Source organism: Phoca vitulina, unplaced genomic scaffold, assembly GCF_004348235.1.
Source record: "Phoca vitulina isolate PV1807 unplaced genomic scaffold, GSC_HSeal_1.0 scaffold17, whole genome shotgun sequence".
In the NCBI taxonomy this organism is placed as follows: domain Eukaryota; kingdom Metazoa; phylum Chordata; class Mammalia; order Carnivora; family Phocidae; genus Phoca; species Phoca vitulina.
The window spans coordinates 25,245,014-25,259,196 of NW_022589720.1; the positions used below are offsets into that span (position 1 = coordinate 25,245,014).

At 35.0% G+C, this 14,183-nt stretch overlaps 1 protein-coding gene across 3 annotated transcripts in view; it reads right to left on the reverse strand.

Annotated features, from left to right (window-relative positions):
• The window catches only part of ZFR (zinc finger RNA binding protein), an 82,269-nt gene that overhangs the window by 20,350 nt on the left and 47,736 nt on the right, over positions 1 to 14,183 (reverse strand). For all 3 annotated transcript variants that reach the window (XM_032415131.1, XM_032415130.1, XM_032415129.1), the window contains 5 exons: positions 12,988 to 13,193; positions 11,863 to 12,013; positions 9,172 to 9,313; positions 4,240 to 4,337; positions 3,276 to 3,371 (listed from right to left, as the gene is read on the reverse strand). In XM_032415131.1, the coding sequence (XP_032271022.1) occupies positions 3,276 to 3,371; positions 4,240 to 4,337; positions 9,172 to 9,313; positions 11,863 to 12,013; positions 12,988 to 13,193 (693 nt within the window). The remainder of the gene's footprint in view (positions 1 to 3,275; positions 3,372 to 4,239; positions 4,338 to 9,171; positions 9,314 to 11,862; positions 12,014 to 12,987; positions 13,194 to 14,183) is intronic.

Below are 14,183 nucleotides of genomic sequence, written 5' to 3' on the forward strand. Positions count from 1 at the left end.
CCCTGGGATCATGACCTGAGCCGAAGGCAGATGCTTAACGACTGAGCCATCCAGGTGCCCCCTCAGTGCTATTGATAACCAGTTCTGATAACCAAAAATGTCTCCAGACATTGCCAAATGTCTCCTGAGGGACAAAACTGCCCCTGGTTGAGAACCACAGGTTTATGATAATGGTGGTATTTCAAACTGGAGGTTGGGAGAACAGATATCATTGTTAAATAGATTATTCAATGGTACTAGAATAATTGGCAATTGGTTTGAAAAAACATTTAGCTAAATCCATTTATGATTTAAAAATTTTTTTTAAATTTAAAATTATTTTTAATTATACAAATAATGTATATATATTTTGTCCTGGTAAAAACTAAACATTACAGATCTCTATCATAATCATCCCTTTCTCCTATTCCTCAGAGACAACCTATTACATATATATATTTTTTGACAATCCCCATTATAAGTTGGAATACATTCTTCTCAAAGCTTTTGTTATGTATTTTTTTTTTTTAAAGATTTTATTTATTTATTTGAAGAGAGAGACACAGCGAGAGAGGGAACACAAGCAGGGGGAGTGGCAGAGGGAGAAGCAGGCTTCCCGCGGAGCAGGGAGCCTGATGCGGGGCTCGATCCCAGGACCCTGGGATCACGACCTGAGCCGAAGGCAGACGCTTAACAACTGAGCCACCCAGGCGCCCCTGTTATGTATTAAATATAGATATATATGCACTTGCAGAAAAAGAAATTTGATGGGGAAAAAAAGCTTCAGAAGAAAGCATGTGTGAACTAATTTATAATCTAAAATACAAGAGAATTTTTATGAGTAGAATACAAAACACAGAAGTCATCAAAGATTAATGGATTAAAATTTACAAAAATCTGATATAGTAAAAATGATAATATAGCTAAAAAGCAGATGAAAAGCTGGAGGGGCGCCTGGGTGGCTCAGTTGGTTAAGCGACTGCCTTTGGTTCAGGTCATGATCCCAGGGTCCGGGATCAAGCCCCGTATCGGGCTCCCTGCTCGGCGGGAAGCCTGCTTCTCCCTCTCCAAACCCCCTGCTTGTGTACCCTCTCTGTCAGTTAAATAAATAAATAAAATCTTAAAAAAAAAAAAGCAGATAAAAGCTGGAAAACATCAATTTTGTTACAGATAAGCACTAATTTCTTATAATAAAAAGATTTAATATAATTAAGAAAATGTTGAGTAACAAAGGAACTGCTGGTTAAGAGAAAAATCATTCTAAATGCCAGCAATCACTCAAATAAAGAAATGTAAGTAAGAAACGGGACACCATTTTATATTTATTATATATGTGATGATATCCCAGAGTTAGTGAGGGTGTGAAAGAAATGATCAATCTGGGGCGCCTGGGTGGCTCAGCTGTTAAGCATCTGCCTTTGGCTCAGGTCATGATCCCAGGGTCCTGGGATCGAGCCCCGTGTTGGGCTCCCTGTTCAGCGGGAAGCCTGCTTCTCCCTCTCTCACTCCCCCTGCTTGTGTTCCCTCTCTCGCTGTTGCTCTCTGTTAAATAAATAAAATCTTAAAAAAAAAAGAACTGATCAATCCAACAGTTTTTGGATGTTTTCAAAGATCCAACTTTCTGATAAATACTTGGCACATGTTCTTTGACCTTGGAATTCTGGCCCTAGCAATTTATTACATGAATTATAATACAAAAGCTTGACAATAGTATAATGAAGACTTAATGGCAAAACACTGCAAAAAACCAAAATGTCCATCAAATGGATACTAGTTAAATAAAGTATGGCATGTCCACACAAAGGGCATACCACGTAGTTAATGCAAAGAATAAGGTGGATTTGACTATGCCCTTCTCAAAGAGCTCTAAGATGTATTTTTTTTTTAAAGGTTTTATTTATTTATTCAACAGAGAGACAAACAGTGAGAGCAGGAACACAAGCAGGGGGAGTGGGAGAGGGAGAAGCAGGCCTCCTGCCGAGCAGGAAGCCCGATGCCGGGCTCGATCCCAGGACCCTGGGATCATGACCCAAGCCGAAGGCAGACGCCCAATCATCTGAGCCACCCAGGCGCCACCAAGATGTATTTTGTTAAGAAAATGCAAATAATGTAAATAGCACGAACACCCCTGTGTTTAGAAAAAATTAAAGAACTAAAGTAACCTGGCTATTCACTTCTCACTAACTCTGAAATCAATAGGTTCAATTATATTTTTGAATAAACCCCTCCTCTATCTGAATTCTTGCTATTCAGGAACCAAAAGGGCTCAAACATAAAGGGATACTAGTACATATATAAAAATAAGAATATATATGATGTATATACATGTGCTTTTTTCCTGGAAGTAATCACAACAAATTGTTAAAGATAATTTGCCATTAAATAATGAGAAGACTTTCACTTTTTGGTGCCTTTCTGCATTATTTGAATTTCCTAACTTCACACATTTCTTTTTCTTCTTCACATTTTATTTCACAATCTCTATTTCTGTTTTTTTTTTTAAAGATTTTATTATTTATATGAGAGAGAGAGAGAGAGAGAGAGCACATGAGAGGGGGGAGGGTCAGAGGGAGAAGTAGACTCCCTGCTGAGCAGGGAGCCCGATGCGGGACTCAATCCTGGGACTCCAGGGTTATGACCTGAGCCGAAGGCAGTCACTTAACCAAATGAGCCACCCAGGTGCCCCTCTATTTCTGAATTCTTAAATTTTTAAACTTTTACACATTTAAAAAAAAAAGATTTTATTTATTTGAGAGAGAGCACGCACATGCACATGCACAAGCTGGGGGAGGGGCAGAGGGACAAGCACACTCCTTGCTCAGCTGGGAGCTCAATGCAGGACTCCTTCCCAGGATCCTGAGATCACAACATGAGCCCAAATCAGACGTTTAACTGACTGAGCCACCCAGGTGCCCCTACATATTATTTAAAAAGAAAAACCTGTCAACAGAACCCTGCATAAGGAGATTAATAGCTTATTTTTAGTCTTTGTACCTTGATGTAAGTAAAAGCCAACTAACAATTGTTGTTATCTTAAAAAAAAAACATAAGAAGAGAAAAAAAAAAAAAAAAAAAGGACAATACAAAAAGAAACATCAAGTGCAATTCTTTAAATAGTAAAATCATAGAAAAATTTTCACTCTATGACCCCCAGGATTTCTCACTAGAAGAGGAAAGAAACTACATTTAGGAAATGAAAAAAAGTTGACAATTAAATGTAAGAGGAGATTATAAAAAACTGCAGAAGTATTTCCTCAATATTTATTTTTCACACCATAAAGTTACATACTACTCACCCAGCTCGGAAAATCAGACCACGTTGGAACTCGCTGACAGAGGTCCCGGAGAATACGTATGATAATCACGCAGGACTGCAGACCATTAGCTCTAGCCTTGAGAGCAACACAAAAACCCAGGTGAATTAATCTTAGAAATATTGAAAATATCCCTTGATGAAAAAAAGTTAAAATACCACTGTTCAATGGAAGCTCAGATAAAAATAAAACAAAAATAACCACACTTAAAATTGGATTCAATGAGCTGCCATTTACAGCAGTATTTTATGCCAGGGTTAGTATTTAAAAGCTGGTATTTTAGGTCAAAGTAAACAGATTATACAAGAATAATATTTCTTGATCCCCTGTGAACCTTGACCTGTGTTCATTTAAAACAGTAAACTTAAAAAAAAAAAATCTGCCTACATTAGAAACAAAAGAAAAAGTAAAGAGCTAAAAAGTTTGTCTAGGGACTGAAAGGTTAAGGAAATCTGTTTGGTTTCCCTTCTGTGCCTTTGCATGACTGCAAAGTCACTAAACCAAACAGCTGCTTCCTCACCTTTCACTCCCTACACTTATTAACTTAGAGAAAGAGGGGGAAAAAATCTTAAAACTATACACAAAGCTTTAAACACATATTCCATTATTTAAAGCAAAAGTTAATCTGCAGCCTTATGGAATATAATATATATACACAAACATGTGATGTTCCTAAACAAGTAAACTTTAAATATAGCCACTAAAAATAAAAATAAAAAACCCCAAACTACAAAACACCCCCAAACCTACGGTTATTGTCAAATTAATAGTAACTGCAATATGCAGATCTTCATACCCAGCTTTCTATGTTAACATATTTTCTGAGATTTAATTTAAAGTAGTATTGCTTGGGCAATCTTTTGAAATGTTTAAACACAGTTAAACATGTTGTACTGAACTACTCTCTCATAAGGCTACAAGAAAAAAGTAAAATGATGTTCCGAACCTGGAACCACTTAGCGTGGCGTAGAGCAGCCAGAGCGTCAAGGCATTTTTGCCTGTCCAAGACGTCCGGTGGGTCTTTCACCATACCCGAGGTTACATCTAAAATGGATTGAATTGGCAAAATGCAGTGAGGAATGGGTGTTTGACCAGGTGAGCAAGACACTTCCTTAAAGTAGCATCAGTGTCACATGAGCCATTTGAGAGTTTACCAGCACTTTAACGTACCCAGAGTTATTTTCAGCAAATTTATATAATCCAATGTAACAATCAAAAGGAGAATTTAAACTCTTAAGAAATATAAGTGATTTCTGCAAATAATCAACCCTACCCACCAAAATAAAATCAAAAGGAAGGATTACTGGACACAGTGCACCAGCACAAAGACAACACAAGAGGGAACACAAAAATCCACCTTAATAAATGAGAGTTCACGATAAACTATTAAGTTTGTTCAGTATTCTAAATGGTCAGAGGTTATTCTGGGGCTCATATAGCAAAGAACTAGTAATAAATATGGAATGATCAATACAGTAATAATCATGGAAAAAAACAAAGAGCCTAAAATAGGCATTTCTAAGAGGTCAATGTTTTTCTCTTCTACCAGGAAATTTTAGCTTTAAGGGAGTATGAAATGCTCTTTTAAAAAGTTCCCATGGGGCGCTGGGTGGCTCAGTCGTTAAGCGTCTGCCTTCGGCTCAGGTCATGATCCCAGGGTCCTGGATCGAGCCCTACAGCAGGCTCCCTGCTCTGCGGGAAGCCTGCTTCTCCCTCTCCCACTCCCCCTGCTTGTGTTCCCTCTCTCGCTGTCTCTGTCAAATAAATAAAATCTTAAAAAAAAAAATATTCCAAAGGATAATTGGAGAGAAATAATGGGTATAGTGGAAAAGGGCAATAGGAACTAACATGGTTAAATAGGATAAGTATAGAAAAAGAAGAGATGCAGTAAGAACTCTTTGATGATAAAGAATATGTATGGTCTAAAATTATAACAATGGATTTTAAATCAGAGTATTGTATTAAAACATAAAGGAGCTATCTAAAAAACTTGAGAAAGTCTGAACCTAAACTAGGACAAGAAGTTAATTTTACATTCATGATAGAGGGCCAGCTATATGTTCATCTGAACATATCTGTAAAGTGTGTATAAAAATAACAGCATATTTGCTAATCAAACTATTCAAAATAGCAACTAAGTAAATCTAATTTATAGCTCTTAATGATTTTAATAGTAGAAATATTTTCTAAATACAACATAATTACACACTAGGTGAGTAATCCATTGAACTTAAGTCTTCTGGCAAAAGTGTACCAAAATTATGGGGTATTTAAGATATAATTTAATAAATCATTGAGGGTACCAAATGAATATGAGGGACAAAAGAAATACATGATAAAAGAAGTTAAAGATGATTTTAAGAGTATTATTGCCACTTCAGGCAAGTTATTTAATTATATATATTTTGTATGGGCATTCAGTTATCTTAAAAGACAGTTGTCCTTATTTTGAGTAGGTAACACATAAAGAAACATATTCTAAAAATGATAAAGAAATCTATCCACTGGGCTTTCTATTCTTAGTTCTTGCTCTTCAAATAATCAGATGATCCAGATTTTTCAAGAAGACATGTTAGAAGGGCGATTTACAGATAATCAAAGAACACTGTGCAGCATTCTGAGATTAAGACTGAAAGAAGAATGTGGGTACTAAAAAGAAACTATCAAGACAAAATATTAGTGATTTTTAAAAAATAGTGGACAATCTCAAAACCTGCAAGACCTACTACTAAAATCAGAAACATACCGACCATAAGAGATGGGGCTCTTCTGAGATAAGGAAAAGGAAAAAGGAAAGCACAGCTAACTAAGGAAATAAAAAAAGAAAGAAAAAAATGAAATAAAAAACCATTCTTCAAAGCAGGATTACAGAACTGCTGAAGGACCCTCTTTCTATGTCCCTTATTTACATTACCTGCTAAAGCTAGAATGCAAATAGGTGACAATGTGCAATCTCTTTCTAAAAAAGTTTCTGAATTTCTAATGTTATTTTCACGACGTTATAATTTCCTTCAATATGTAAGAAAATTTTTCTTTTTGCACACAAGCATTTATAACTTTGAAAATTTTAATTAATGATACAATTTCAAAGATGCCAAGACACCTATTGCAATTTAAAAACAAATTAAGAGCTGTAAGTAGAAAGTTTCTGTTAAATTTAGAGTGTGGATTTTTGCACCCATTTTATATTTCAAGTGGATTAACCCCTTAGGTATATTGTGCTAAAAACAAAAAAATCATACTTGTTGCCTAATACCCAGTTAACAAAACAAAAATCATTTAATTTATTAAAAAAAAAGCAAATTCTTACCCTACATAAATGTAATTTCATCAATTTTAAGGGGTTAATCACCAGTTAGAAGACATGCTGTGTCCACACTATTTTATGATTAAAAGTTAATGGGAATATATTAATTTAAATTAACATGGTTATGTAAAATATATAATCCACCCACAACCATTTAAAAACTAGTGTGAACACTGCTCAATTCTAGAATAGACAAAGACAAAACAAACAAAACAGCCACACAAAGGACAATAAATGCCAGACTCTGCATCCAAAATCCCTCCTTAATCAAATGGCAGGTGTGACACTGAGCTTTTGAAAACCTTGGTCAAAAATCCTTCCGATGTCTTGGCAGCAACCCCTGACAGGAATCAATCCCCTCTGCTAGAAGGCTTTGGACCGGGCCTGATAAGCTACAGGTGGAAAAAAACACACACATACTTGACTTGCTGCAGAAAAGACTCTGTAGCAAGGGTTAGAGCATTACCAACATTTCAAGCTTCAAGTCAATTAACTGTTAACTTAGTGTTTAACTGTCAAACACAGTACTATAAAATAGATCTGTCATGCGTTTAACAGTTATTTGGGCAATTTAATAATTTCTTTTAAATAATTGAAAAATAATTTTTGGTATTAAACAGGACCATCTTTATTAAAGAGCTACCACACTGCGCAAGTCGCAAGTCTCAAGTCTCAAGATTTGTAATTGCTCTTCCGGCAAAGCCTTCCTTACCCCCTGTACTAACTCCCCAAAGCAAGCTATAGGCTTTAAGTCATTTTAAGACACAGAGCATTGGGAGCTGCAGTGAGAGAGAATACATACCGTTATTCTGCAGCAAGAAAGAAGCAATCTTCATAATGAAGCTAAAGACATAGTTTACTGCAGTTATCTGCAGCAAGGAACACTCTATCAATGTTTCTACACTTTTTGCACATCCAACTTTTCAGCTCAGTGTCTTGAAGTAAAATCTTCCAATTTTGGACTGATCACTTCTCTCACCAGAGTATTTATGAAATCCAGAACAGTAATTCTAACTCAAGTCTGGGTCAGACAAAAATATAATTTTGTTTCCTTTAGAAGGGATAGGTTATCAAAGACTACTATAGATGCGATATGAACTTTAGACTTTTGCAATGTAACAAAATAACTCAATAATGTACAAATTTAACTAAGGCTAAATAGAATTGGATAAAATGTGCTCTGAAATAGTTAAATTAAATGGTTATATGAGTATAATTTCATCCTAAGTATAACAACGTTTATTTATATCATATTAGAAGATTTCTTTTTCAAATCCTAAGGGTCATATGTTGCATATGAATCGACCAGATTGACTCAGGAACTGTTTTTCCAGCAATATCCACAGTCAGACTTTGAGTGGAAAATCATGTTCATATAAAAGATCCTTTACACAAAACCCGTTCATTTTTAAGATGCAAAGCTTATACAACATACAAGTCCTGATATGGTGTATATGTGAAGTATGCAAGATTAGACATGTCTCCCAATGACCGCATTTTAAAAAAAGTGTTGTCTTCCTGGGTCGTGGAAAGCCCAGTGCCTTAAAAAAAAATTGCTTTGCTGTAAGAAAACAAATTTAAAGGGACAGTAACTAAGAGCCTACTGATGCTATTTTAGACAATTTTAATATTCAATACAGTATTCTTTTCTCCTCTATCTGTATCACAAAGAAATATTAGTGTAGACTATATAACTCCATACTCAACAAGTTAAGATGTACAAAAACAACATGAAAGGAAACAAAGTAAATTTTATCTGACCCATAAAACAACAGAACCAACATAAGGCAGACACTGACCATGCTTTTTGGCTTAAAAGCTTTTGAAGCTTTGAAAATGTTACAGAACAGTCCCTAAAGCAACATTGCTGGCACCAGCAGGATTTCACCTTCTACAATTGTAAAGTAAGTTTAAAAACCCTGTACTGTACTGTAACTTACTAACTACACCTACACCATTTATTTTTCAATATCTCTAGTATAATTATATTGGGTTCAAATGCCCAAATCTACGTGCATTAGGATGCTCTGCATTCATGAAAACTCTCCAAACAAAAGAGCAACCTCAGAGAACTAGAAATATTTACCTCAGGACAAGCCAAATCCATGATTACACATATAACAATGCCTCTTAAAATGTAAGTATTACAAGTATATAACCAATTTTATTTGAAACTCTCTTGTCTTTTTTTTAAAGACAAGAACAAAAACTTCTTAATAGAAGTTAAATTTGTGGCCCCTTACTACCAACATTTAATTTTTTCATGTGTCCACTAAGTCAGCAAGAATAATTTTGAACTTTTTTTTTCCAGAAATCTGAGGTTAGCAAGAAAAGAAAAAAATCAAGAAAGTCAATAATACCATGAGTGTTTTATATAAAAGTACATTACTAAAAAGAGCATTTACTTTCTGGGAAATGATCTTAAGCAAAACTGGTTGCTACATAAGTCAAATCTATCCAATTCATATGTAATGCCAGCATGTTGCCTTCTAGGGCTTAATGCCATCTTAAAGAGTAGGTAAATGAAAAAAAAAGTTAATAGAAAAGTAGAATGTTTAATGGCTTTCCAACCTCCTTCCCTCATGTTCTCTTCTCTAATAATTGGAGATGTCAGGGTGATAGTGACTTGCATTTTGGGTTCCACACATGAATTCAAAATTATTGCCGCTTCAGACATAGCACATTTTATATCATACTTCTCAGGACTTATAACCTATGTAATGAAGAGTACAAAAAAATTAGTTGGACTTTTACATTATCAGACAAAGCAGATTCATTATGGCTCTTTCATTTTCTCACTACCTCAAACATTTAATTAATTAATTAATTTTTAAGTAATCTTTACACCCAACATGGGGCTCAAACTTAACAACCCGAAGATCAAGAGTCACGTGCTCTATCGACGAAACCAGCCAGGCACCCCTACTTCAATCATTTTATAAGGAGTAGATAATATACTACTCTCCAAGAAGCCTTACAATAATGCAAATATCATTAATCTCTTACTATACTTTCCTTTTAGAATTCTTTGTTGACCGAACATTTATCATTATTTGTATCAGAGAGATTATTTGTATATGTCCCTATTAGATTATAAATTCTTGGATAAAAGAAATACTGCTGTATTTACTACTGTACCTTCCAAATAGCATCTGGGTAGTTAAGTTCTCATACATTTGCAGAATTTGAATGAAACTAAATAGATTCTTGAATTCAACCATTCCCACTGTACACTGTGAAATCAACATCTATATTTCATAATCAGAGAGCAAAAAGTCTTGATTAACAGCCAGAAAAACCAGGATTCACTACAATTTGATAAAGATAATAAGCCCCAGTTCCTATGAATGAATGAAGACGTTACACAGAAATTACATTGAGTGTTTATAGTATAGTATGTAAGTTCAAATTCCAGCTGTTACTTTACTAGTGCTGTGAAGATGGGCAAATTATTTAACTCTCCTATCCTGTTTCTGTAAAATGGGGACAGAAATCTTTACCTAACCTATAGAACTAAGTGAATTAACTATATAAGGCCCTTAAAACAGTGCCTGGTTGGCTCAGTCAGTTAAGTGTCTGACTTCGGCTCAGGTCATGATCTAGGGGTCCTGGGATTGAGCCCCACACTGGGGGCTTGTGCTCAGCGGGGAGTCTGCTTGAGATTCTCTCTCTCCCAACCCTCTGCCCCTCCCCCAGCTCGTGTGCTCTCTCTCAAATAAAATCTTAAAAAAGAAAAAAAACAAAACAAAAAACAAAAAACAGTGCCTGATACATACTAAGTACTATATAAATGTCAACTATGACAATGATGAAGCATTAATTCTACTTTTTTTTATTCCCTTGTATAGTAAGTACAGTCTGATTTGGAAACGGTATTTTGTTTTTAGTCTAACTCCTTGATTACTTCCTTAGGATGTATTTCCCGCTTTGTAGTTTTACTAAGTATCACAATTAAGATCAAGATATTTCTAGCAAATTACATAATTCTCTCAAGGTCCTCAAACCTTTCCTCTCCCCCCACCACACCCCACTGCCCTAGCAGCCTCAACAGAGGAATAAGCAGCAGACACACAATGCCAATTCTGCTGGCTCCTAGTACTTAAAAGACTCATCCACAATAAGAAACTTCATTTCTGGAACAATGGTAACATAAAGCAAACAACATTAAGTGTCAGAGTTGTCAGAGCTTAAGTTCAACACTGTGCTTCACTATCCCTTTTGTTACCAGTTGCTCTGCTGTGGTCAGGTACTATTTATTCTGACTCATTGCTGTAGAATACACATTACCAATGAAATGTCAATCCTTGGATTTAGAATATCTAATTAAACTGCAAGGTTTTAAGATAAATTATATACATTAAATTATTCAAGGAGTTTTTTTTTTTTTTTTAAGATTTTATTTAGAGAGAGAGAGAGGGAGGGAGCATGAATGGGCGAGTGAGTGTGTGTGTGTGGGGGGTGGGTAAGGCAGAAGGAGAGGGAGAGAGTCTTAAACAGACTCTGTGCTGAGAGCCAAGCCCAACGTGGGGCTCGATCTCATGACCAGAACCGAAACCAAGAGCTGGACGTTTAACTGACTGCACCACCCAGGCATCCCAAGGAATATTTAAACCTCAATCTGAGATTCTGACAAATTAATGTATAAAATTTTTTAGAATTCAAACTTAAAACAAAAAGTTTGCTTTTGAAAGACCAAAAGGGGATATTCTACTAATTGTGCATTGCCATGATTTGCTGGACAGAGAATTCCTATCATTATAAACAAAGAAAAACAAAACAAAACAAAAATCACAACAAAACCAGGGAAATTCAAATTGGAAAGACTATTTCTTACTATATTTTATTAAAAACATGTATTCAACTAAATAGGCAAGAGGTTCACAGATTTTAAAAATTTAAGCTTGCTACACAGGGGCTTTAACCAAAAAGAAAAAAGAAAGAAAAACCATATTCTGTCAACTGCCTTCTCTCTTATGCTTCAAATCTTGGGGAAAAAACAGGATGAGGACATGTGCTACAATTTTACATTTTTAAATAAATTAGCAAGATGGCTTCATGTCAAATACAAGCACTATAAAACCTAAAAAGACAAAGTAGAAAATAGTCCTACCGATTTGCACAACGAAGCAAAAAAAACTCAACATGGAAAGTCAAGCCAAAAATTTAAAGGCTGGCTTAGGTTTAGGCTGAAAGCACAGTTAGTCCTGCCAAAAACTTCTGAACCAGACAAGGGGTAAAAATGAACATTTCCATAATACTTACAGCAAGCTGTTTGGGTAGGTTTTCTGCAATACGGCTTAATAATGTCTTTGAAGGTTTCTCGGAGCACAGCAAAACAAGGTTGACATTTCTATCTCCTCGGAGAAGTAATCCTTTTGCCAATACTCCCACTCGCAAAACTCCTTTTAAAGCTCTGCAGTGAAATCAAATTATATTATGACATTTCTCTTCTCAACCAGACCCATGATAATCTCTAAATATATAATAGTAAATTAAATAACTTTTATACTATTAAAAGTTTCATCAACTAGTTAAAAAATATTTAGTATTTTTTAGAAGTATCCTTCATTTAGATAAGAAATATGGATAAATAAATCAAGAACTAAGTTCTCACAGGGACAATTTCAAAGAATATTAACATTTCTGTGTCTCATTTTATAAATCAGAGTAAGAGTCATAGTTCTTCTTTTTTTTTTTTTAAATCTCATGACCCTGAGACTGAGACCTGAGCTAAGATCAAGAGTTGGATACTTAACTGACTGAGCCACCCAGGCCCCCCAAGAGTCATGTTTAATATAAAAATATTTCCAAATGGTAAAAGGAAAATGAGAAGTTATAGATTACAATGCAAAACTTGATATGAAAGATGTTTCTAGGGGTGCCTGAGTGGCTCAGTTGGTTAAGTGTCCAACTCTTGATCTCAGGGTCATGAGCTCAAGCCCTGTGTTGGGCTCCACACTGGGCCTGGAGCCTACATTAAAAAAAAAAAAAAAAAAAGTTACCAAAGCTTAAGCTTCTTCATTCTTTATGGTCAATAAATTAAGGAAACAAGTTGCTAAAACAAGGACTGAACAGGGACAGATACAACAAATAAAAACTGAAGAACAGCTGAATGCAAATATGAAAGCTGCTTTGAAAAAGGACTCAAAATAGTTTTATATAAATTAAAATAAAATTAGTAAAATCACAAGGTTGGAGATTATAAGGGAACTGTGTATTTCTCATTTTAGCAAACAGCAGCTAAATACATTAAATATCTACTCAAATAAGGTAAGACATGTACACTCACACCAGAGTTTTTAGTCTTTGTAACTTTTTATTTCAAGTATAAGAAGTCCATGGAAGGAAAAACAAAAATAAGCAAAGTAAGTAACTCTGAAAACACACCTGTCTTTACCTCCCTCCTTCTTATCATCTCCCTCTTTGCTCTTGCTCTTCTCATGTTCAGACAAACTGTCCGAAACAAGTTTTAAAGCACGTTCAGTGATAGAAACAATTTTCTGAACTGCCTGTAATTCCTCTTCAGTTGGATAAATGGTTGCATGTTTTGTCATTACATAACGATCATCAGATGAGTCAGGACGACGTAAGGGCTAGAGAAAAAAGTTACTTCATTTAAAAGCAATGGTTCCTGGGCAAAAGTAAACTTGTTTTTCAACTATACATATGTTTCTCATGCCTTTTTAGTAAGAAAGTCAACTATGCAAAATGTCCATTTAAAATTATCTTCCCTTTTTCTACTTCAGTAAAAACAAAACTGCAAACTTTGGAAAGTTATACTGTCAAGAGTCGGAAGCTTGTATATGTATGCATATCTCTGTATGTACACATGCTTTGCCTGAACACCATATCTAATAAAGTTATGAAAATACTTTTTACTCAACTTTAAAGACCAGTGATTGTGAAACTTTTTTTGGCTTTGATAAAACAGGTCTTACAAATGCTTGTTCTGTGTAAAGACAAATGAGAAAGAGAATAAGTTAAAGAGGAGGAATTTGCTATTTTCTCCTAAATGTTCTCTGGAAAACAGAACAAACAAAAATCCTCTAGTTTTGTAGTCTGAACTTCTATGAAATGTTCCTCGTAAGTTGGTGTCTCTTCTTCTACACAGCTTCTGTGAAACACAAACTCTTAAGATGCGTATCTTTCCAATAGTTTTGATGCTCAGTCAGGTTGAACCATTACATACCCCTTTATCCTGCACTCAATTCAGAAGCAGTAGCAGGTTTTAGATAGTTGGGATTTGAAGAAGGAAAAAAGATTCTCAACAACAGGTAGTGGGAACATAATAATTTTGAAGGCAAAGCAGCTGCCTTCAAAATTGGTTGTTCTTGCAAATGTCAAGAAAAACAAAGAAAATCTCTAATGTTAAAGAACACTTGACAGAACAAAAGCTCTGCTCCTGTTTAGCTTTTACTGAAAGTAAGAAAAATTCATGGAAACTCTATGAAGTCCTTATAAAGACATGAGTTAGGAAGCTATAATAAAAGGAGGGAAAATTCTAAATCAGATGAAAAACTTACATTGAGATTATGAGACTATTAAATCTAAGAATTAGCCCCCCCAAACTGTTATCTTCTAAT